We start from the raw sequence: 25,882 nt of genomic DNA on the forward strand, positions 1-25,882 counted from the left end.
GGCTGAAGTGCACTTCCTCTGAGTACCAATGAACGTGTCCAAGCCAATAGGATCAGACAGCCTGAGGATCATCGCTAAAAATACCCAAAAGGCCAGTAACCCGTGGACAGCAAACCACTACCTTCCCGTCAGTTATTGCACCTACGTGCCTTGAACATCATTCAAATCTATTAATGTTAATTAAGCCCTAATTCTGAGGCCTCCAATCCACAACAATTAGTGTCCTACCTTGAAAGGAGTTCCACCTCCCAATGCCACCCTTTGATAGAGGGTGGATAGAGAATCAGGAGGAGGAAAACATCATCCTTTCTCCTTAGAGAACATCAAATGTGGCTTACATGTCATAGGTCACTCTGTCCTGGAAAGAATCTGCTGGAATCCAGTTCGAGCCCTTGATGAAAATGGGTCGACCATTGATTCTAAAGTAGAAACTCAGACCTGGTGAGCCAGGAATAGACTCCTCAACAAGTTCTACTGTCCGAAAATAGGCCTGTGAAAACATGAAATTCAGGTTTAAAACAGACAAAAATTAATTAAAACAAAACAAATCATGAAAACCATTACAAAAGGCATTCAACTGAACACTAACAGCTTAGAATTTGTCAAGGAGTCAAAAGACACAGTCTCCTCTAAATTCCAGCTTGATTAAAACACACTGTAACAGGGCTAAAAAGAATCCTTCTGATAAACCTGTTCACTTTTTAAAGTTACTATCATATTAAAAGAGAGAGAAAGCATGCACAAACAAGCATGCATGTGCATGCGTGTATATATGTGTGTAAGAGACAGGTGCATGTTTGCCTGCTGCAGAATTCAGTCGAAAGTCCAGCTGAGGACCAGCAAGAGGAATGCAGTGGTTGCATTAGATCAGACACACCATTTAATCTGCAATTTCCTCCTTACAGAAGGAGACTGCAGCAGCTCAGCTGTAAGTCTTGTCCCTGAATGCCTAGCTTCAGTTTCATCCAGTAAAAGCAAAATCTTCTTTTGCTGCCTTCAAATGATACCTTTTTAATAGGTGTAGCAATTAAAGAGAAAAAGATACACATGCAAACACAAATGCCAGTTTGGAAGTAAAGGGCCCTCCAGCCATCGCAGCTGTGTTTGAACAGCATGATCAGCAATAAGGTGTCAGAGAGACCAATTCAGCTAAATAACCACTAACTCTGCATAAGGTGTTAAAGGTCATTCCAGATAAAAAGCACATCTCAAGCAGAAGCCAAACTTTTACAGCTGCTCTTTCAGCCTAATATCTGGTATTGTGTACTGCAGATGCTGAAAAAAGAAAACATTCCTCCTTCCTGCTGCAGGTGGAAGAAAAGTTCTCAAGAATCATCACGAACTTTTTCTGGGACTTTACTTCAGTCAAAGCAACAATGCTGCTCTGAGGGGTATCCTGATTGCACTGACATAAACACAGTCACAATTCCACAGTCATGAGAGAGCAGTTGGTTGACTGCAGTAATAATTTGCACTAACCCCTTATTTGTAGAGGTGTCTTCCCCACCTGCCATGGGGCAGATGTGGAGCAGCTGCCATGTTAGGCTCCTGCGCAGCTGCAAAGTGTTACAGAAAACACCTCTTTCAGAGAGGCTGTAGACTTCTTTTCCTCCTGTGTTCTTGTTCCAGTTCAACTTATCTAGACCAGAAAGAAAACTTTTTCTTTCTGGTACCTGTTGTTCATTGTCATAGGGAGATAATTGGGAAATTAATTAAAGTGAAGGAAAACTAACAGCAAATTTCAGCCAACTCGCACAAAGCAACAAGTTTGGGTCAGGAGGGCAGGAACCTCATTTTTTTCTAGACTACCCCTAGGATAGCAGCCACTCCTCCTTCAAATGACTATTTGCTATACCTTTTCAAAAGGTTAGCTTGTAGACTGCAGCCTCTATCTGCAACAAGCTACAGTTGAGACAAGTATCTGTCAGTAAATCAGGCTAAAATTAACCTAGTTAAGTGCAAGTGATATACCTGTCTTTAAGATAAAACGTAATTCTTTATTTCACACACCAGACAAGGCTGAAGTTCAAATGGGAAATTACTAATCCCACTGTGGGACTGTGTTTTTTAAACTTTCATCTTATCAAAAATCATACAGATAGCAGAAAATTATTTCTAGTGGTAGAGAAGACAATGAAAATCACTGCCTTTTTTGCTTCCTTTTTGGTGCTTCTTAGTCAACTGGACAATTATTAAACACCCGGACAGAGACAATGCACATGACAAACTAGATGCATGAGTGGAGACCGCAGATCACTGACCTCAAACTAAACCCCTCTGCATCATGGCAATGACCAAAACATAGAAACTGAATTAATAAAAAAAAAAAGGGACCTGCCCCAAGTCCTGCAGTGTTTTACAGTGTTGCCCCAGGGGCAACAGTGGATTAGTTGCAAGTCAGTCGCAGCGTCCATACCACTAAAGAAATTCCCAGCTAGAGAAAAACTACAAAGTCAGACCACCGAGAGGACATTTCAGACTCCCTGTCCAATATCTCTGTGCACATACATGTGCTGAGGACAGTGTGCCCTGCCTTTTTTCTGCTGTGATCCCACTGCACACTGGGTCAGCTGAACATAGACCAGCATGATGAACTCATCTTTAGGACAAGTGTCTTACACTAATTCCTAGAATTTTGCAGATTTATTTTAACACAAGAAGTTGAATTAAAAAAAAATAACCAATATTTCATACAACCTTCACTGTTACCCTGGCTATTGAAGGCTACAAAAGAAAAACTACATTATAAGTACTGCACTAGCAAAAAAGTTCTGACCTTCCTCCACTGAATTCAATTACTTGGAGAAAAACTCCTCAGCCTCCAGTGTAGCTCTTTTTTGTGGCACAAAATGGAATGGGATTTATAGTTGGGGCTCCCAAAGTACTTGGGAGGTCCTCTTAATGGATGTCATCAGGCAGGTTGGGACTGTCTCAGAGTGCATTTGTAATGGAGTATTTATATTACTAACAGAAGTAATGTGATATTGCTTTATTCATGCTCAAGTGGAACTCATGCAACTGGCCAAACCCAAGGCAACCTGAGAGGCCGAAACACCCAGCACGGACCACCCATACAGCAGGAGCAAGAGGAAAAGCTCCTCAGCCCCATCTCACATTTCCAGGCCTCCAGGTTTCGGTGCCTTTGTGTTGCCACTCCATTGCTCCCCAGGGGCCCACCTGGTAACACAGCACCTCTTCCTGTTCCTACAGCAGCTTCCTTCTGCCTTGTGGGGTAAAAGAAGGGCAAGGGGAGACAAATAGCATCTGGCATGGTTGGTTATGCGCCTTTCTGGCTACCAAGACCTTGGCCACCTTGAAATCTGTCTGATGGACCTTGCTGCCTGAAGACTGAACATTTCTTCCAGTCTTGGAGCACACAGAAGAGGCTCTCTAGCCATCACAGACTAATCAGCTGGTTCTGTGTACAATTAAGAAACAGACACCTGTCTTTTTGAGTCACACACAAAGGCTTTGTACCCAGTTAAGTGACCTGTGGATCACATTTGGCACTCCCAGATTTAGCAGTAAGAAAAGTAATAGGGATGAAGATGCCCAGAGCTGCAATAAGATCACAGAACGCCCCAGTGACCTAACAAATTAGCACACAGCATGAAAGCGCTGTGAAAACTATGAAGCCAAAAGGAAAGACTTCCTGAAGTCATGCTAAAAGGCCTGTGGGGAAAAGAGGGTGTAGAGGGAAGGAAGGAAAGACAACTAGAGGTTAAGGTCTTCCAAGTACTAAAATAGCCTCATGAGACAAAAAACTCTGATTACAGTGTTGAAGAAATAAGCATACAGAAAGATGGGGAAACAGAATAAAAAAGCAAACAAATGCCTCACGAGGCAATGAAAGAGGTAATAAATTCCTTGATGTAGGCATGGCAAGAAGAAAAGGAACTTATCAATAGCGAACAGGACTGGATAGACCCTCCCTCAAGAAAAACAATTTCATTCCGAGCTAATTTCTGGCTATGACTGTTTCACATTCACCTGAGAAACAAACTCTAAACCAATGTATTCAAATAAAAAACCAAAACAAAACCAAAACCAGCCCTGTCCTGGATGTTGGCTTTATTCTGTTTTGTTTTTCTGCTACTCTCAAACAGGAGCGAGTAGGTACTTCCCTCAGTCAACAAGGTTCCAGCAAAGCTGGCTAGAGCTCTATAGAGTTCCCGCAAGTACCTACTGGGAGGCTACCCAGGAGTTTTCCCAAAGGATTAGTTAATGTTTTGGAGACTACTCTAACATGTCAGAAACCAGAGAGTAGTTCAAGCTAAGGGTGGCTGAATCTGACATAAGACCAAGCTGTGTTTTCTCACATATGCTGTTCTTGCCCTTGAGTTTTCGCCTGTCCAAAGTCATGTAGATAATCATATGGAGACAAACCACTTGTGAAATGTCCCACCCCTATTTTTTTCTTTTTTAAAAAGCATGGGGAGGCGGGTGGGGGGGAAGCAGGACACGCATTCTACCTGAATACAGTACTAGTTGGACAACAGAACAACAACTTTCAGGAACATTTGTCCCTGACTGTATCTCCTGAACTACTCAAAGTTCTTATTAAGCCATATGAATGTTGCTATTCAGTCCTGCTGACATGAGAGCAAATTGTACTAGAACATGAAAAAACTGCATATGGAACCTTTTTCCACTCGTACAGCTCAGGGCGGGGGGGTGGGGTGGGGTGCGTGTGTGTGTCAGAACCCAAACAATCTGTCAGAATCCAAAACAGAGCTTCACAGAACACATGAAGGAAGACTAGACTTTACACTATGAATCTGTAAAGGCTTCATATGCTGGTTAATTTATAATGCCCACTATGTGGTGCATTTACTTTTCCCCCCCCTCTTTCCCCTTAAGGAGAAAAAAAAAAAAAGAGGCGGCTTCTGCATATCTTCTGTAGACCATGAAGTCCCTATGATCATATGCCACAGGGCTCTATGAAATATCCTGACGCAACCACCCAAGTGGAATCAATTAGTTTTTCTATCATTGTGCAGTTTTCACACAGTAACAACAGAATTTTCCTTTTTACAGGCTTTATAGCCGTATTTCCTACAACCAGTTTTCCCAAGCAAAATATGCCGCATTTATTTGGTGTGTTTTTTTAATTGTTTCAAAATTAAATTGCTAATAATAGCAAAGAATTATTATTATGAGTTCATAATCAAGCTAAGGGCTAGCCCTATAAAGACTAGGACTCCAGAAGCTACTGCTTTTCATAGGATTTTTTCACATGAACAAATGTTACAGCAAATAGCAGTTTTAGATGCCTGGTGACCAGATTAGTTTAGTGAAGCAATACACATCAGAACCACCTAATAAATGTGTAAATTTACTTGGTTGTTTTCCACATGTTGATGGCATAAGGAGCCCAGTATAATTTGTATGATTTTTTTTTTCAATGGACAATTGAAAATTACCTCTTCTAGGCTTCTTAGTAAAAACAAACAGATAATTTATACAGCCAGTGGGTTGCAGGAACCCTTATGCAAACATCCCTGAATATTACTTTCATGGTCATATTTGAGATGTTACCTCTTCTTAAACCTGAAGCACGTCTATCACATTCTAGTAAGTGAATGTATGTTAGCTTTTTAGGAATGCATCTATCCCACAAATTTTTTAGAAGTTGAACTAACAAGAAAAAAATCTCAGTAATAAATCTTCACATAATCTATAGAAATCTAAAAGGGTTTTTCAGTGCATGATACAAAAACAGCAGCATGATATGTCAAGTTTAAAAGTGCTTTTTTTCATAAGGTAGAAAACTTAAGAAGTAAACATCTTTTCCTTTCTGAGCTTTCCAACTAACTGCAAGCCATCTTCCAGTCTGAATGCACGTAAAGGCATCCACACAAGCTAAGGCTACCAGAAAATAGGTAAACATACATTGTGACATTAGAAAAATTCTTGTTTCTCGTTAGCATTTTCACATACATATTACAATCCAGCAAAATATTTAAGAGCTCTAGATACCTGCTATGCAGAGCAGATGTCCTAACAGTAGCAGTGCAATGCCAGCTGTAATCAAGCTGAAGGGCTCACCTTTGAAAATTTCTCAATCTGGTACCCTGCCTCCATGATGAAAGTTGTTGTCATGTTGTATCCAGTTTGCTTTCCATGTCCATTTGGCCACCAAGCCTCCACTGTAGAACTCTTGAATGTACAACACAGAAAGTCAGAGCAATGTGTATAAAAAGAGGCATAACATGCACCTAGGGGCTCAGATATCTTTGAGTGAATTACCACAAGTCTAATGAGTTTATGTGCCTCAGCTGAGCCATGGTAACTGGGATCTCCCCAGCTGCAGCTCTGAGGTGAAAATTATTTAGAGAGAAGTATGATTTCTTCCACTGAAGTCCAGGCTATCACTTCATCTTGTGTCTACAATAAGCCATGAGCATGCATACACATGCATGTGTACGTCTAGCTGCTACCCCTCAGCTGAGGTACATTGACAGAATATTCCTCCAAAACTCAAATATCTGTGTCAGGAGTAGACATTGTTCTCTAGCCTCTGTATCATACCCCTCCCTTCATTGACCCTTTTACCTATCACATACAACATTCAATATACAGAGGTGACACTTTTCAGTTGTGACTTTGGTAATATGTGACCATACTGACTGCTTCACTTATGTCAAGCTTTTAAGTCAAATTATAAGTTTCATTCTTTCTTTTCAATGTTTTCTGCTTTTTCTCTATGCTTCCTAATCACGGCATTAGTTCTCCATAATTTTTACAAACATAAAAAACCTACCTCTAGGATGATAACGATTTAATTTTCTCATTTTACTAGTCACAGAGTACTATTTATATCTTCATTCCAGCAGCCTACTTCTGCTGCTCAATCCTATTGCCAACATTTGCCAGTTGAGTGCACAACACAAAAATCGTGGAAAGAAAGCAATAATGCATGCAACCAAACAATGGAGGGATCAGCACTGAATAGAGTCATGTAAGGAGTGCCTCAATCTTTTCAAATAAAATGAGGCCAGAGAGCAGCCCAACAATATGTTTTGCTGTAGCCATACTTGGACACAATCATGAAAGTATCTACTAACTTTTCAGCTTCCCCGATATGGAATTATCGTAACTGCTTGTGCAGAAGTACTAATCTCTGTGTTGCACGGATACAAATGGAAGCACAAAATCAGCGTGTGCTTCAACAACAAGGGAGTGTTCGTAGCCGCCTGGCACGGCTGGAGTGTCTCATTGGCCGCTAATGATGTCATCCCCATGCTCACCAGTAGCTGATAAGCAAAATGCTGTCATGTTAGCAACACAGCACTTTGTGTGGCAATTGCAGGAAGACTGCTACACATCTTGGGTGATAGGCACCACTCAAACATCTACTGACTTCGCAACATAATCTGCAATAAGCTCTCAACTAGAAATAAATTTCTGGTGAGGTCTCACTATTTAACATGTACCACACATGTCTCTCGTACAGAGTAAGGGTTCCGTTAGGCTCATCGATACATGAGAAAACATTGCAGGGCTTCTCGTAAAATCAGCTGATGTGAATTCATGCAGCAAAGCCTTTTGTGTACAAAGAATAATAAAACACTGTTGCCTCTGCTCTGAAGGAAGTGCTTCCTCACGAACTTGTAGTCATACTCCACTGACAGATTTCTTCTCAGGTTGGGGGTGGGGCAATTAAATAAACCAAAATCATTTTTGAAGTTTCACATTGCAGTGCCTGCTTAATGCAATCCCTGAAAAGGCTAAGCAGAGACTAATGATTGTTTTAAATGAAACTGGGTATTTGTAATTGCTCATGCAACTTGCATGTCAATGACAACAGTAACAAAAATCATATGTTTGTATGCTTTTATGCTTTCATGTCAAAATAAAACAAAGCACATAAGTATGCAAGTCACTGAGTGTGCATACTAGAACATAAATACCCTGCTTGCCTTTAACGCGTGCTTTTTCTCCACTCAAACAACTGACAAGAGAACTTCAGAATGCACGCATCATGCATTCAAACTGGGGAAACCAATGCAGAGTTACACAGCAATAGAGAAAATCGGTAGAGCCAGTAAAATATACAAAAGTTTGAGGGCAGATCGTCAAACGTTATTAACTGCCAGAATTGTCCGAAGCCCCAAATTCCTGCTCACAGCACATTGCTCACCCACAAATCTAACTGTGCCCTGTGGCAGCAAAGCAGACGGCAGCTCCCGTTACACTGTTGGTTCCAGTGGAGAACACCATCAGCTGCGGCTGCCGCCACGCCTGCCAGGACTCCCACCCTGCCCACTGGCCTGGGCCTGCCACTGTCAGGTTCAGTTCTGCACAATCAGCTCTACTAGGGCCCTGCTCTCTGAGCAAGAAGCCAAGACAAAGTTCATGCTTCTTTTTGCCACACTGGGCTCACTGCCTAATTCAAGACACCTACCTATTTGTCAACTAGAACAGACACACTGATTTTCTTCATATCTCACATCTATATATCTTTTCTTAATTACACCTGTGTGACAAAACTCAACAGTTTCTAAAAAAAACCCAAACAAAACAAATTCTATAGAAGCGAAATAATGTTGCTGAATTAAGTCTGCCACCAGACAGTTTCCCAACACCCTCTGAAGGTAAGCAGACCAATTCTTTCCTCTTTCATCACTGGGGTGTATACCAAATTCATCATTTTTCAGTTGAGTTCTCTCCTCACTAGAGCATCCTTTACCTCTCTTAAATTCCTCATGATTTTTGTCTACCCAAGGGACTATAAGCCAACATAAGGAAATACTACTCCACAAAATTTCTACCAACCTTACTGCCAGTCAGGTTCTTTATAGGGCTCTTTTGCTTTTATTTACCTGAAAGAGTATCTACTGAGAGGTTTGAGGAATGTTTCCTCCCTTCCCTGGGAGAGCCATGCATATTGTACTACATTCTAGTCCCAATCAGACCAGTAAACAATAGCACGGGAGACAAGATACCTACTGCCAGTTAAGTAAAGTGACACAGGGTATCCAAAGGTTATCTACCTAGTAGCTCATTTAAAGGTGGCCGGTGATGATGTGATCTTTTTCTTTTGCAGTAAGGGAAAGGCTTCATCATCTTTTTGACACTGAGCTACATAGCCCCACAGACATCAGTTTTTAGAGAGGGAAAGAACTGTTCTCCTATCCTGTAAGGGGTACAGATCTGTTGTTAAAGTCAGGAACACAGAAAAGGAAGGGGAGGGAGGCCTAAAACTGGCATGGAGGCAGAAAGACACATTGGAAACCACGGGAAACGTTTTGCAGTTGGCTAGGGTTCCACACACACCTCCTTACCTTGTTGATGTTTACAAGCAGCACAATGCTGCCTTCTCCAGGTTGAAGCTTCACACTGAATGTTTGCTGGGTTTGCAATTTGGGAATGCTCACAGTCACAAGACCCGCAATTGGCTTGGAGCTGACTACATCAAAAATAGACTCGATTTCAAGACTCCACTGCCAAGCACTCTTTACTAAGTGAAGGGGGAGAAAAAACGGGAATTTAGGAATTGTGTTTATATACCTATTAGTTAACATGATCTCTCATCAAAGAAACAATTCAAACATCTCAGATAAAATTTAACAATTTTCAGGCCGTGTTTGAACCAGACCTACATTCTTGTTTAGTGCATTTGGTATCTGTGTTTACATTTGCTGACTCAGAAGAGAACTACGCAATATGATTTATGTTTTATAACTCTCTCTTTTTTTCACTCAAAAGCCATCCAGGGTTTTTTCAGAGTTCTGTACAAAAGTCAGAGACCATGACACCAGTCACTTCATTAGGAAGGATTTTTTTCCCACCAACTCCCATAGACATTATATTTGCTTTTAGTCAGCACTTGTATGAACATGGTACTCTTTGGGAAAGATCGTAATCACACAGCAGTACAATCACTTTTGTTGATGAAACAAAAACAGTATTAACAGAAAATGAGCCGAATTCATCCCAGAGTCACTAGACAAAATGAATGGAGTTATGCTGGGGATGAATTGGGCCCATTGTGTCTAGACTTGATGGGCTGTGTCTTTACGTCCCTTCTGCCACCGAAGTGTGGTGGAGGAAAGAAGTTAATGACTTCCCTGCGATCTCTCTACAGTTGCCTCAGAGGGTCCTCTCCTTTACAGAACTTACTGACTAAGGCAAGCCAGGGTCAAGGGTACTCAAGATTAATGTGTAAATTTCCCCTTAACTTCAACAATTAAATTACCTATCTACAAACATAGCCTGGCTAATGTTCCTATACTTCAAATATTACAGATGAACATCTATCTAAGCAAAAGCAAATAAAACAGAAAACAAGGAAAACTAGAACTAAGGCACATTTTGTATACACAAACTACTAATCACTTACTTTCTCTTTTCATGTATATATTCTAGCTCTCCTTCCTCCAGGAGAGAGAGAGCTCCTTCCAAAAGCAAAGAATTACATTCAGCCCTGGTGTGATCTTCACTGTCTTTTGTAGAATGAAGAGCAATGAATGTGTTCCCAAGTTATTACACCCAGCATTACCCAGGGAAGACCAATTTTCAGAAATGTTGAAGGGGTTAAAAAAACACCCACCCCACCCCGCAAGGGTCAGCCATTACAGTCGTTTTCCCTCCCCTCCAAGGGCATACAGAAATTCCAGCCAACTCTTAACTGCATGAACTGTCGGGGTCTAGGCACAGAAATGAAGAACAATGAATCTTTTACAGACTCAGTGGTCAAAAGGCTGTGACACCAAACCTGATGAGCAATATAACTGCATAGGCAGCTTAAATTCAAGTTGTTCATTTACTCTTTATTTTTCAAATGTTATTATATTTGAATACTAATAAGCTCTGGCTCTGGTTCCAAACCACTTTCTGCTGAATGAAAGGGGTTTGCTCTCTCCTCTTATCCAGAGAGCAAGACTTTACCTACCAGAAGGTGGAGTTGTGTGAATGTGGGAGGGACCAGAAAAGATTTTTACTGTAACTAAATTTTAGAGAGCACACAGAGTCTGTGCTGGGGCTTTCCATGGAAATTCCAGTCACGTTAATTCTAGCTAAGACCTGCAGCTATTTCAGGAAGCTTTAAAAGCAGCCAGGGAGTGACGTCTTCCTCTTTTATTCATACACAACAACTCTATTCCCAAGGGCTGAAATTCAACCCAGTGCAGAGGACTCACGTGCTAGCCTTTACTCCACTGAAGACTGGGCTCAACAGGCAGTGAAAGAAAGCATGCGGGTGGTCTACAATGGGGCATATTACCGTTTACGGAAAGTTTCAACAGAAAATTAACTACTTTTGCTCAGCTGCAATGAGGAGAGGAAAATAAAAGACCATGTCAAGGGAGGAAACCGGTTAGGTAAGTTAGGTAGCAGGAATGCGGGAGGCTATCCTCTCAAATCGCAGCCTTAACAAATTATCCTTGCATAGCACGACTGCTCTTCTCTCTCAGACTTCATGTTGTGTCCTGAAAACTCAGCGCTCTTGAAACTCTGCTCACTGTGCATTTGTCTTCCCAACACAAAACTAAATTACCATAGCAGCTTTGCCTTTGTTTTAAATGGAATTGAGACAAAAGTGAGACGTATTTATTGGGAGTCTTGATCAATTTATTATGCCAATAAAAAAGAAATTTTTCAAAACAGGAGAACAGGGGCTAACCTCAGCTATACTACATATATTTCTGCAGTTATTCGGGGATCTTCAAGCCAAAAAAGATTCTGAATTCTAACATTTTTAATCACTATTGATTGTACTGAAGTACTGTTTCAAGACCTAAAAGCGTGTGCTGTGGTAAGAACTACACACAAAGTCATAATAAAACAACAGAACCTTTCCTAAACTGACAGTTTATTGAGCTTAACAATAAAATGGTTTGTATTCCAAAGGTGAAACAACAATAAAAAGTAGTAACACAACTTACCAAAGAAAGAAGTCAAAGAAAAGTGAATCAGGTGATAATGGTTATAGGCCTCAATCCTAACATCTTTCCAGATTCCTTGAGTGGGAAAAGAAGGGCCCCAGTCCCAACTAAATGAACACTGCTCCTGGAATACAGGATGATTATGTTAGAATTGCCTATTTTTCACACAGAGATTGATGCTGTGTGAGAAATAAAAATTATTTGCTATCTAGAAATAAAATATTGCCACGCACTGGAAGATTTTTTCCAATTTCCACAAACCCAGGAGAGCCTACAGTATTTTTTCTCTTATTTCTTGACCAGAACTCTGCTGCTACTACCTATATTATATAAAAAATACAATTTTGTATTAAACATCCACGTGTAGCAAAATTTTATATTAGTGAGAGAGCAAAACACCACCCACCACTTAAAAAACAGCAAAGATCAAAAAAACAAGCCAGCAGGTTACTCTCAATTCAACTCTGAATTATCTTAGTTTGCAATGTCAGTATTTAATTGTGTACCTAAAAGAAAAAGTAAGGAGAAAACTTATGGTTACAAATGTTAAAGTATTCTAAAAGAACAACATCAAATTAAAAATCATGGGTATATCTGAAATACTTTATCCCCTATTTTTTGTTGTAACACCACAGATTAGTATAAGGAAAGAGATGTGTGTGCCTGGTGCATTTGTGTAGTTCAGTCATGTTCACCGTTTCTCCCCTTTTTATGGTTCTCTTATACAAAAACAAAGGGAACAAAAACATGGTTGAGAAATAGCTTAGTTCTGGTTCTAACATCAGAATAACTGTCAGAATTATAAAATGCTGGTCAGGCAGAGAACTACCTGCATTGCTTTCCATTTAGCTGTTTTCAAACCTGGTCAGACCTCTAGTTAACAAATCCCTTGAAGACATCTATTCAGCTGCCCTCCAAGCTTCACACAGCCCCAGCCCCCAAAGCAAATACAATAGATCTCCTTAAAGTCTTGTACAGTGACCTACAGTTCTAAATTTAGAGACTAATAACTTACAGCCGAGGCATACTAATTTTGGCAAACCACATTGCACAAGTCTGGCCTATCCCTTGCATCGCTGGAGTCAGCCTGCCTGCCTATCAAGTTGCAAAAGAGCCTTCCAGGAAGCAAGCACTGTACCTATTTCAAGTGTAAAACCAGGGACAACGCAGTCTTAGAAAACAAGTGAGACTAAAAGTAGTTTTCCCTTTATAAAAAATAAACAAATCAATCACTGACAGATTGTCAGGTTTCACTAATAATATTGCAGAGACCACTATCAGAAATAGTACGTCATAAGAACAATACGCTCGTATCACTGAAGTGCATTACCAGTGAAAGGCTTGCGTTTTGCCACAAATTCCTATTAAGATTTAGATACGTTTACTGCACTTAATAATAAACCTCAAACGTGTAAACAGCTCTCCATTACTATAAGATGGTAAGCAGCCAGCTTACTTTAGCAACGTCCTAGTATGTTTGTGACATCGCTGCTGTTGTTGCTGTATACTGGGAACTAAAAATGTTTCTGGAAATGTCTGGAGCCGCTTCCAAGTACAGTCGAACAACTCCTTTGAGGAAAAGCACTAAGGTACTTGCTTACAAATTTAAAGGTATAGTTCAGTAAAGCATAAAATCATTCCTGACCATTTTTGCTCTATAAATAAGACTACAGCTGTTTAAGTGCCTTCTTCCTTCCAAGCTCCTCCCTGCACTGATTTCTAAGAAACACAGCGGACTCAGAAGAATTAATTAACTTTCTAAAATGTAGTGAAAATAAAAGTAGCAGCAAGTAGTAATAAAGACAACATCTTAATCCTGAAGGATCTTCCCAGTACAACATGGAGTCCATCTTTCCATTAACAAATTTTAAAGGAAATCACAGCCAGGTTTCCAGTCATTTTTTTGAGGAGGCTCTAAAATGACTTTATTGAAAAGATTTAAAATAATTAACAAGAAAGGCATTTAAGTGGAGACAAACATGCAAAAAAGAGAAATTCCAAAATAAGATCACCTAGCCATTGTCTCTAGCTGCTGCAAAGCTATCAGAAATATATGAGATGCTACTCAAATGATAGTTTGCCTCGAGTAAGTTTTAACAGCAATGAACCTATGTCTTAAATCAGAGTTTCTGAGCTTCATTCATTGTATATTACATTGTTGTTTTCGCTGAATATGTACTTATAAGTCACACTTCACAACACCGTAATAAGATGAGAACAGGTCCTCTGTTAGATAACACTTCTCGGGACATGCCAGAGCTGCCCAGTATAAATAGCACAGCCCATGAGCAATAGCAAACACTCACAAAGCTGCTTGGCTGAGATTTTTACAGCCTTGGCAATCTACACTGGTATTTGCAAGTGTGAACTCTATTGTCGGCATACATTGCTAAACCCACCCAGTGGATCAAAATGTAATGATTACACATTTCCCAATGCTATCCTGCCCTCTCAGCAGCAAGTCTCCTTGCTGACTCCTTGATGAAAACAGCCTTTTAAACATTCTTATCACCTAGATATGAAGCCCGGCCTTCTTATGCCTGTTGTATTATCGACACGCTAGATTACAGGTTTCTGGGGGGGACAGGAGAAGGAAGCTGCAATAAAAAATATGCCCTACTTATAAAATGACATTGCAGGTTTCAGAATACATCTGTAAGGACAGCACGTGGTGCATTCCTCTTTCCGAGCCTGAAGCCAGAGACAGACAATTCTGCCCCTACCTTTCTGATGAAATTAGCATGGCACTCTCCTTTCTGCACAGGTGGAGGGCACGCTGGGGGGATGCTGTATGCTTTGTGACATCTGCTCTGCTCTGCTGCATATGAAATGGCTGATAAGAAACGGACTTCGATAAAATTGACCTCCTTGATCACACTGGTAATATCAAAGCTCTAGGTCAAGAAAACAGAACAAAATCATTACAGCACTGACAGTTATTTATGAGATTTATAATCACTGTTACGTTGGGATTTTAATACCATATATATATTATTCAAAGGTATTTGAACTACAGTCTCAACAGGCTCTGGTTTTGAAGGAAAAGAAAAGCTACTTCTTAAGCTGAAAAAAGAAAATACACAGTAACATTCCAGCTACAAGGAGATGTTTCTGGGCAAACCACTTTCCCCATACTGAGCCCCCATTGCAGGCTGCAGCACTCTGCTTGCACACGGAAGTGCTTGAAGGACAAGGAAGGCAAGAGAATCTTTACCTTCCTTCCTCACTCAGAACTCCTCTGCATCTTAAGAAAGACACCTTGTTCCAACTCAGAAAGCTGGTCTATACAGGAGTCCTTCCAACTCACACTGTGCTGCCAGCTTATCTACTGCAAAACACTGAGCTGCCTTTTGCGTGAATGCTGCAAAGCTGTAGTTCATGCCACCTGCACTCTCATCCCCAAAATGTACAGATACACATTCTATGCCAGCACCAAATAAAGCATTTGGGGGCTTCCTCACTGGCTCACAAAATCCCCTTCAGTGTGGCTGGATAGAAGGATAAATGTTTGGTTTCAGAATTATCCAGTGCTATCAAGATAATATGGTTCCAATGGCTAATACCCATTTCTTCTTCACAGCGTTCATTTGTGACAAGCCACGTCTTGGCAATTTTTTCCAACTTGTGAGCAGCCCAGCTAGCATCACTTACATCTGTAGTATACAGCAGAAAATTACAAAGCAAATAGCATCCCCCCCACAGAGCCTTCACAGGGTCCTTCCTGCAGACATAGTTGTCCTGTGGAACAGGTGAACAAAGCAGAAGTCTGGGTCACAGTAATCCTAGACTCAATCTAATACAGTTCACTCTGGTTTTACAGTGAAGGCCATTTCATGAACTGTTACAGTCTGAGACAGAATGAAGTTGCAGAAATAAGGGCAAAATAATATCACTTCCCAATTCTACAGAGCCTGCTACTGGCAATCCTTTAGATACTCTCCAAATAGTAAATAATTACAATTTCATAAGAGCTCTATGAAATTTCTTATTTCACAGATGGTAAAACTAAGTCACAGAGAAACTAAGTGATTTGTCCCAGGTCACACAGACCCAGGTGGCAGAATCTAGCTCTCATGTCTCAGGCCAGTACCTCTGCAATAAAACCTGCAAGAATGGTAAATGCTGAGATATGAAGACACCAGATTTCCTTTGTAATTCAGTTATTCCACTAACATTCTTCCTTTAACTTTTCCTTTTTTGATTCTTTTAAGAGAAAAGCAAGAATAGTCCCTTATCCTAGAATAATTTTATATTTTAAAGCTATAAAATTAGTTTGAATGTGTTTGCCACTCTCAAGATCATTCCATGATGAGTACTCTCATGCTGACATAGGCTAAGCCCAAAAATGCCAGACAATGTTATCAAAAGCCCAATATTAAAAATCAAAAACCCTATATAAAAAAAAGCATGGAGACACTTACAAAGGCTTTGCAACACGTGCATTTTCATTTCAGTATTCACATGTAGACCATTTTAATACCAAGTAGTAAGCAGATTTACAGCTAATATAACAGATTTAAGCTTACGTTTTGGAGCTGTGACAGATCCCAAGAAGCAACACTTATATTATTAGCTGAATTGATCCTCTTGATGGGTCCACTCATTTAGAACAAGACACATTCACCTCTAGATCTGACCCTGTTGCTACTGAAAAGGGAAGTACACTTCTCTTTCTAACAGTTATCTGGTTACACGTGGAGTCCTCAGGTCAACACTTTCTGCATCCAAGGACCTATTTTTATGTGTACTTGAATGCACTGAAAGTGCTCAGCACAAAAGGGCTTTGAAGAAAAAACAGAAGCACCATCAGAATTAAACACATTACTTACATATCTGTTGAACATGTTGTCTGTTCTCCCAAGAGTGATATTGTTGATCAGGATCTGCGCTACTGTATCTACTCCCTCAAAAACCAAATTCACTTTCTGCCACTTTCTACAGAAGATAACATACACACAAAAAACTGTTAGAATACCTAGTGTTAACAACACACAGGAGACAGACAATATAAAAATGTATGTCACCATTATCTTTAGCAACAGTTGTCTCAACTACCTCCAAAAATGTTTGACTTAGTGTGGCTACATTGTATCTTTAAATAGTCAAATTAAGGTGACAGCTGAGGTGGCTCAAGTCTGCAATGCAGCTTGTTCACATACCCACCAGATACCAGATGGACTAGGTTCCAATTAGCCTAACTATTATCCTTCCTTAGTAGGCAATTCATAAGTAATTTTTAACAATTAACAAAAAATAGGAAAAAGCAAGTACTGAAGTGTTCTTTAGCAACAGCTTTGCAGCTGCACATTATTGTATAATTTGTTTTACTAGATACAAAAGTATCAAGCAGATTTTGAGCTGATGGATTAACTAGCAATTCTGCATGGAAAATGGCACAGAACTATTTTAGACATATCTTTACTGCATACCTGACATCAAAAGGAGTTTTGAATGTCCTGCTGTAAGTCCAGTTATCCAGTGAGATCCATCTGTACATCACGTCATTAAATCTATAGTACGGATCCTAATAACAGACCAAAAAAAAGAAAATTACACGACTTAGTAATGGTGTTACTACATAAAATGTATCATAATATCCATTAGATGAACACTTCTTATTTCAGACAGTTTGCAAATGCAAAATCCACCTTATTTAGTTAGTCCTGATATTCCTTTTCACCTTTGAAATAATATGTGAAAGCAAAGCTTTGTTAATATTTGACCTGACTTATATAGGTCAAAACCTGTTTGCTATAATCATTCATACTCAAACTAGAGGGAGCAGGATTTGTTTTTGCATAAGAAATGACTGGGCTGGAAATTAAAAAAAATCAATACAGCTTGTGACAATGAGAGGAACAGAAAAATTATCACCCTCATAATGATGGAGAAAGTAAGACTATTTAAGAGGCAAAGAAACAGCATTTGAGGCCTCTAGGGACAGCAGTGAACAAATCTCTACAGTTTAAAATGATTGCAAATACTCCATTTGTTTCTTGTCAACTAGACTTGATGTGGTACGGCTAAATGAAATTGTTATATTTGGAGGGGGGGAGAAAGAGAAGAAGGAGAAGCAACACAATTTGGTTTGTTGTATAAAATTAAACTACTACTTTTGAGAACAATGCTGCATTTATACTGAATGTGTTCTTTTCCCTTTAGTCACACTACCCAGGAAAAATAACGGCACAGCTGGTCTCTGCTATGTCCTCAACCTTTTTGGCTCCATGCTGTATTTATTACCTTATGGTGGGTCACAACGTTCCTCACCTAGGCTGAAGGAATCAGTTATGTGAACCTGACAACCCACCACCTTGCACCTCATACAAAGGCAGCAGAAAGGTACGGTGTTACATCCCCATGTCAGACAGTTCAGAGTGCAGGTATCCGGGTCAGTGACTGACAGCTCAGTTCAATCCTCTTCAGCAGCTGCACAGCTGAACTGCTTTCCCAAACCAAAGACCAATCTCTTCTGGACTACGTGACTCAAACCCAGCTAAGAGAGAGCATAGATGCATTAAGGTTCCCTTTGATATGAGTCTTCTACAGTACCAGCACAGCTAACTATCTGCCCTGAATATCCATTCACACTGAAGAAAATCTGCCCAGCTTTTTTTTTTTCCTCTTGCTGAAGCTCAATTTTTCTCCCCATTTCAGGAGTCAGTATAGATACTAATGACACTTCTGGATTTGAAATCTTCTGAAAAACATTGTTTCATACCTCATATTTGTTTTACAACTAATAGGGTCAGGCTCTGTAGTATAAACACAAACCTATTTACATAGCAGAGCAAAATCGTAACATCTAAGTGACTGTCCTCAGCAGCATAATCTCTTCTGGAGTCTCACAGCAATATAAACATCATTCCTTGAGCCCATACAGAGGGAAAGTTGTTGCCTTGCCTCTACATGCTACGCTCAATCCATCAAATGTCTTACTACAAGGGAGTAAGAGTCAAGAAGGAAAGGTCTTGTTACCTCAGTTATACTGTGACCCCTGTATTGGTAATCTGGTAATTACTGAATTTTAAGATATCCATATCATTACTTTTATATGCAAAATGCTTGGGGAATATATCTCAGACTTTTATTAAGATGCAAAATTTAAGGCTAATAAATGCATATTAAATGCAAAATTTAGGCTCGTAAAAGTAACTGCATTAAGATTACTGTTTTGAGACAACGGAAGGCAAGCGTCAAATGTCAGAGGCCATGAAAACCCACGATATGTCCTTAAAAAGCCCATTTTTAACAACTGTCTTGCTTTAACATGATATACTATTTTATTTTAGGTTATGCTTTGGAAAATGTGCATGTTAAATTTCAATCATTGCCACTTGTATGTGTGAAATATTTAACAAAAGGCATGAGATGCAAGTTGTAAATGCACTAGCAACAGCAGACTGTAAAGCCAAAACCCATTTGGTTGGTGGTCAAACAATTGACATCAGCGCCCCATCAAAGATCAAGACCCTGCATAAAAGAAACATGCACTGTTTCTCCCACCAAAGCATGGATACTGAGATGTTAATGAAGAAAGACCTGATGTCTGGAGAACACAAAACTGGTTGTCTAGCAGCAGAAAGGTAGGAATGTTTCATCAGAGGCAGAAATTACATCATCAGATGGGCTCTTACAGCAGTTTACAAACAGAGCTGCTTGTTTAAATCTCCTCAGAGCGTACTGCAGATCCTTTTTCCTGAAGGGGCTTTCTTCTGTATTAGTCTAAAACCTTCAGACTTCAAGAAATGCATTGACTGCTAAAATATGTGTCATAGAAGGTGCTAATTAGCCCCTTCTGACTCATATGAATACTGTTTCTTCCTCACAGGCATCCACCTTTCTAGGTGGGAAACTCCTAGTTCTGTGTTCCTTTATATAAAACTTAACAGCTCACTGATACCATTGCTACATAACTAGTAAAACAGTTTATGTATCACACAGAAAAGCTGTTAAATGCTAATACTGGTTAGTCATTTTAAGCATGACAAATGTTGCTTGTTGTAAAAGCAGTCATGTGGCAATGCTTCTAAGGCAATTCTCAAGGTTCAGGAAAAATGCATGACCACAACGAAGTCCTGTAAGAAGGGAAAATTACTTCTCCAATACACTTGCGAGATTATTGACTTTTTCATTATTAAATGCAACTGTTTTGAGTGCTGGAAGATGTACCTACAGAAGTCAAATTGTTCGGGTTTGTCTGAAACAGAATTTCATCCCACATTAAATCAGCTCACATTAAAATTAAAGGTTTATTTCAGAAAACTGCATGAAAACAGACAATTTTAAAACTCTTAAGGGCACTGGGAGAATTTGAAAGATGGTAGGAAATAGACTGCACATGTATTAAATATACTTCACATTCATTAGCTCAACGTGTTCCTGGAAGCAAGTCATAAAGCGGTGGAGTCAACTACAGCTATTTTTAGATCCCACCAAACATGACAGCCTTGCATTTTTCTGCTCCCTGCAATTTGGGGAAAAATTCTGAACCACTCAAGATGCCTGCCTGTTTGTTCTCTGCTCCCAACTTTAATGCTGTAAGCAAGCAGCAAATCACCTGCTAAGATGACGTAAAAAGCCCTGCTACAGAGCATCAAAAGGAAGCAATTTCCAGTTCGGATAACAGGACATCAGCAGAACTTCAAAAGCACTGGCAGCACTAAACTGAACACACTGCCAAGTGGCTAGATGGAAGCTCCTCCTTGCAATGATTTTAAGGGGATATTGAAAAGCTAAGAGCTTCTCCTGTTAAGCAGGAAATGGATGAGACATGAACACATCCGAAGTGAGGCTCAAAGCCCAAGTGAGCAGTTGTGCCAGGCATGCCCTGGCCCCATGAAGGGCTGGCTTCAGGCCCCCGCGCAACCAGGAGTCCAGGGGAGCATGGCGCAAACACCTGAATGACACGAGACAGAGTCAGCTGGATCCAGGCGGAAGATCAGCATGTAATAAAATGAAATGTAATAAAGGGAACAAAAAACAGATTCCTTTGCCTTATCCTGCTTTTGTTATGATCTAATTTGAAACTGCCTTGCATGCTCTTCTCTCATAAATCAACTTTGCTGGTATTTTATAATGTACACCACAAGAAAATCCTGCTGATGTAACAGATTACCAAAATAAAACTTGCAAGTGATGTTTCATGATTTACAGTTTAATGATTTTGCTGTTGCCAACTTCAGACTGGGAGCTAAATAGTTTAGATACTTATCTATATCCACACGGTCCTTGATATCTCAAGCGATAGCAGTCAGGACATTTATACAATTTTCAGCAAGCCCAGTTTCACATATTTACAGCTTGAAGTCAAGCTAAACTAACAGTAGTGATGAATGGATCGTATTCTTGGAATATGAGTTTTGGAAGTTCGTCCTAAAGTGATTAATTTTCAGTAGTTACTCTAACAAAGCAGTAAACTGAATGTCACCTTAAGCTCAACTATTTAATCAATGAATGCCATAACCTATTAGAACCACAGGATACCCATCGTAATTGTTACCTAGCTTGCTCTGAAAAATTTAAGTGATGATGAAGTGTCAGAAAATACGCAACAACGTTTTATACAAATGCAGAACAAGCTACAAAAAATACGCACTACTTTACCGAACTGCAGAAATATCACTTGAGATACAAAAGCTTCTGTCTCTTCTAATATATTTTAATATCCAAGTTTGACCAAGACCACTGTAACCTTCTGTCAAGTGCATGCCCTTGTTGTATAACAGGGCAGAAACTGCAGTGTTATCCAGCCCCTACGTTAGCATCACAGTTGCAGACCCCCCATAATAGTTCTTTACAAATCAAAGTGATAGCTAATAAGACAAAACAGCCTTTCTGTATGAATGCAGATGGCTGGCAGATGAGAAAATCCAGCTACAATAGCCATATTCATCAGAACTGAAATTTTATAGGAGTCACCTGCCAGCAGAAATGGCATCATACACTACTTGGACAGTACATGCTAGAGGACAACTATTTCTAGCACAAAGATTTAACGCACAAGTTACCTGCTGATACATACGGCTTATCAGAACCGTGCCTGAAAAAAAATACTATGCTGACAGTAGTTAAAAATTAAATCTTCAGACAAAATGGTTTCTGCAAATCTTCGTTTTCCAGAGATGTAGGGTTAGCAACAGATTCGCTGCAAGTTTGTAAAAAGTCTGCGCTTATGCCCAAGCTTTGCACTAACTTTATTCAAATGACTATTACCCTTGTTTATGTGCATTTCTCATGTCTTTTTTAAATTTTACATGTAAATAGTAGTAAGAGCTATGAAGTCCTAATGAAATGTTATTAAAACAACCCAGGCGAACACATACTCTGATGCTATCTCCTGCCCATAGAGCTTTTATCATAGTTAATCCAGCATTTGGACTATGTTGGTTGAACACAGAAGAAAATAATACTTCAGTAGGAAACTCAAAAGTATCTTCCCCAAGAGCATTTTCTAGGATACATGCATTTGGTGCATTCAGAAAGATGTGTTCATCCAATGTATATTTTATAAGCCAAAGAGTAAAGACATCTCTAGAATGAATGCTAAGAGGATCCAGTGAGATGAGTAACGAACCCTCAGTGTCAGAGAGATGTCTTTCAATTCAAATGTATGGCCTGCACAGCAGATTAAAGTAAGGCTACAGACGTGCAATCAGCTAGAGCATCCCTGGGCAAAAACAGTTTGTGCATCAACCTAAATTTGAAATGAACCACACACTGATAAATAAGTTGCTTGCAGCCTACTCTTGCAATCTAAGCCACATTTTGCAGGCTTAATATCCGGCAGCTTAGTCTTGCTGCCCTCCTTCCCTCATTTGTGAGATGCCCGCTAAGCTACATTGTTGGAGTAGGCACTCCCAAATTTTGTTTTAAATTTCTGGTTTGGGTGCTAACCCATGAAAAATTCCCAAGGATACAGAAGCAACGGATGCAGTGCTATTTGCCGTTTGCAAATCACACAGAAAAACAGCGCATAGATTTCACTAGGTCGCAGAACATATGGGTCTTGCTATCCAGAATAATTTAGTTCCCACTAGCTTTGTTCTCCTATTTCCTGGTACAGCTTTTCAGACCAATTTTCGCTTTTAATTACAAGCAGTAAGCTTTTGGATTGCTGGTCTAGTGAAATTTTCAGTAGGATGAATAAAAATCCTACACTCCACGGCAAAGAGCAAAAGGAGCAAATGAAAAAAATACTCAAGACCAAAGCTTTTGTATTTAGACAACTATAATAAAACTCCTAATTCTACACTTGACACAACCCCGAAAAGAGCTGATTTCCAGAGGTAATAAGCACTGAAGAAACGGAGTAACCAGTGCTCTATGCCTCTAAAATTCAGGCTGTGCGCATGCTTCTGTATAAATAGGAATATAGGAATATGATTTTAGGCAGCTGCATTTGAAAACATTTGGTCATAAGCATTTTTACCACAATGAAGAAACCTCAGGACAAACAGCTGAGCCACACTTTGCAGCACTTCATGCCACGCATTGCAGTAACGAATTGTGTCACTGACTTCCTCCAAACAACCCAGGTTTGCTGCTTTGCAGAATGCTATAACTGTGGTGGCAGGGATTGATTACATTTAACACAATCTGTGACAGATTTGAAATCTGCTAAGGCTGCTCCCATATTTTGGTATGCTCTCCATTCTATCTTTTAAAGAAAAATGTGATTTGAAAACAATTTAGCTATCCTGGTGCAAATATTTGTGTGAATCTGCTTTCTGCAAACTGGGCTTTGCTAAACTGAGTAAGAACGGTTTTAAATTGATCTTAAGTTACCTGTACACACCTATATATAGAAACAAGTTAGCTCATTCTGAGTTTGGAACTAGCCAGACACCGGCCGGGTCCAGTCCAGAGGTCAAGCAACCACACTAGTGAAGTATTTCACTTAACTCAGCTCCTCAACAGAGCGTACTAATTCTACACCACCAACTTAGCAACAGTTTCCAGACTACAGCGGGTTCATGCCCGGCCATATCAGCATGTGTTTGGAGCAAGTTCATACTTGTATTCATGTAAACATGTTCTAAGTGTCCGCAACAAACAATCATCAATTTAATTAGCCAAGCACCCATCTAACTATTAGCAAGACCCATGCTGCTGTCCAGCAGGCTGACTAAGCTTTCACACCTCTGTGCAGGCTTGGGATTCTGCTCAGGCACATGAGAGTTCATGATCGCAGCCTCATTTCCAAATATCATACTGCTGCTTAAAACGACTAGAAGTACAAGTCAGTTTACAGCAATGCAGGTAAATTAGCAATCGCATTTTCTCACTTCATAAGAGTACTTAATGTGAGTAGTTAAATGTGAGTCTTTCATTACGTCATTACCTTGTGTGCCTGAGTCAGTGTATTGGTCACAGTTTGTCCTGAATGATTAGTCACACTTCTTACAGCAACACCTCCCAGCACAGCCAAACATCTGAGACATTCAGTTTATCTTATGCACTTTTGCATGGGACAAACTGGCACAGTTCTCTTCACTGATCCTCCATATATCATCTACCTGCCCACTGCACTTCTTAAAACTTTAGAAAAGCCACTTTAAAACCTTAATTGTAAATGTTCAAACTGTCATGTCACTTAGCACACAGATGTTGAAACAACAGACCATCATGGCTCAGCTTATCCCTTCTTAGTGTATTTACTTTTCCAATGCTGACTATTTCTTTTATCTGGCAATGACACTCTTTGGAATCTATTACTAGTACTGGGATTCCCAACCTATGCCAACACAGAATAATGCTAAAATTACCCTGCCTGAAGTGGCATCACTTTCTCTTTAAACCTCCCTAACTTCAGTCAGAGCAGAGCAGGATAGTAATCTGAAGAATAAAAATTAAAGAATAGAAAATATAAAATACATTCATCCAGAATGCATTTTTTAAATAAGAAATGCAACATTGGGCCCACAATAAATACAATACATAGATATCTGATATACTTAATGTATGACAGTACTTCACATTTTCTAGTACAGAAGTGTATTTATCAGTTTTATAGATGATTTTGCTAACGTCACTATGTTTTATTTCTTTTCCTTGTTCCAGGTACAAATTTCACTTTCCACATATTTCCTTTTAAAAAGGCATCTTCTTTTAACAATGACCCAGTTTAGTGCCATGTTTCTTGTCAGGTCTGAGTGACAAGCAGCTTATGCTGGTTATCAGGGTACTTTGCTACCAATCTACAACTGCAGTTTTGATCATTTGTCCCAGAAAGCGGTCACTATGTTTTCATAAATCTAAAAACTAAAAGAGGCAATAGTAAACAGACGCAGCAAAGCTTCTTAAAAGTGTTAAGGCAGGAACTAGTCTTTTAAATGTAACAGTTTTATACTCGTGTTTTAGAATATATTTCCCTTAGGCAGCATGGAACTATACAATCTCAACTGTTCTGATGTGCTCTGCAAGTATTAAAAGGGATTTTTAATAGACTGAAATGCCTGAAATCCCTAGACTTCTTGCATCAACAAGTCAAACTTCAACAGGGTGGGTTTAGCCTTTCATTCTTTTGAAGTAATATTGTAGGTAAACATGACTTACATGCTGTGATGATATTGTAGATATCGGGTGTCAGCACCTTGGTTCCATGTCAAAACCACAGAATCACAAACTGCAGAGCACAGACTTGCATTTGTATCCCTGGCCCAATTTCAGACTGCTCTGCCGTGGATAACCTCCAGCTATCCACCTGAGGCTACTGCGGCCACCAAACCCTTTGCCACTGGAGGGGCTAAGGAAACGAAGTCTGGCTGCTGTACCAGCAATGCTAGCAAAACCTGCAGCGGTTGAGGCAGCTCCCGGGACAGAGCGGTGTTTTGGGGGCTGAGGGGATTGCCTCTAACCATGCTTCTGGAGATCTCACACGGGGGGCTGGTTCTTTCCCTTTATGGCAGGCTGCCCACTTCGGAGCTGCACGGTAGGTGCGAGGCCTCTCCTCGGGCGCCACCACACCGCAGCGCCCTGCCTGGCTCTCGCCA

General features: G+C 40.0%; 1 protein-coding gene across 1 annotated transcript in view; it reads right to left on the reverse strand.

Moving 5' to 3' along the window:
* Positions 1 to 25,882, reverse strand: part of MANBA (mannosidase beta) — a 57,313-nt gene that overhangs the window by 22,358 nt on the left and 9,073 nt on the right. The window contains exons 2-8 of the mRNA XM_009273556.2: positions 17,318 to 17,412; positions 16,718 to 16,823; positions 14,612 to 14,782; positions 11,889 to 12,012; positions 9,288 to 9,463; positions 6,049 to 6,159; positions 339 to 490 (exon numbers count right to left, since the gene is read on the reverse strand). Of these exons, the coding sequence (XP_009271831.1) occupies positions 339 to 490; positions 6,049 to 6,159; positions 9,288 to 9,463; positions 11,889 to 12,012; positions 14,612 to 14,782; positions 16,718 to 16,823; positions 17,318 to 17,385 (908 nt within the window). The 5' untranslated portion in view covers positions 17,386 to 17,412. The remainder of the gene's footprint in view (positions 1 to 338; positions 491 to 6,048; positions 6,160 to 9,287; positions 9,464 to 11,888; positions 12,013 to 14,611; positions 14,783 to 16,717; positions 16,824 to 17,317; positions 17,413 to 25,882) is intronic.

This window comes from Aptenodytes forsteri, unplaced genomic scaffold (assembly GCF_000699145.1).
Source record: "Aptenodytes forsteri isolate BGI_AS27 unplaced genomic scaffold, ASM69914v1 Scaffold93, whole genome shotgun sequence".
NCBI classification, from domain to species: Eukaryota; Metazoa; Chordata; class Aves; order Sphenisciformes; family Spheniscidae; genus Aptenodytes; species Aptenodytes forsteri.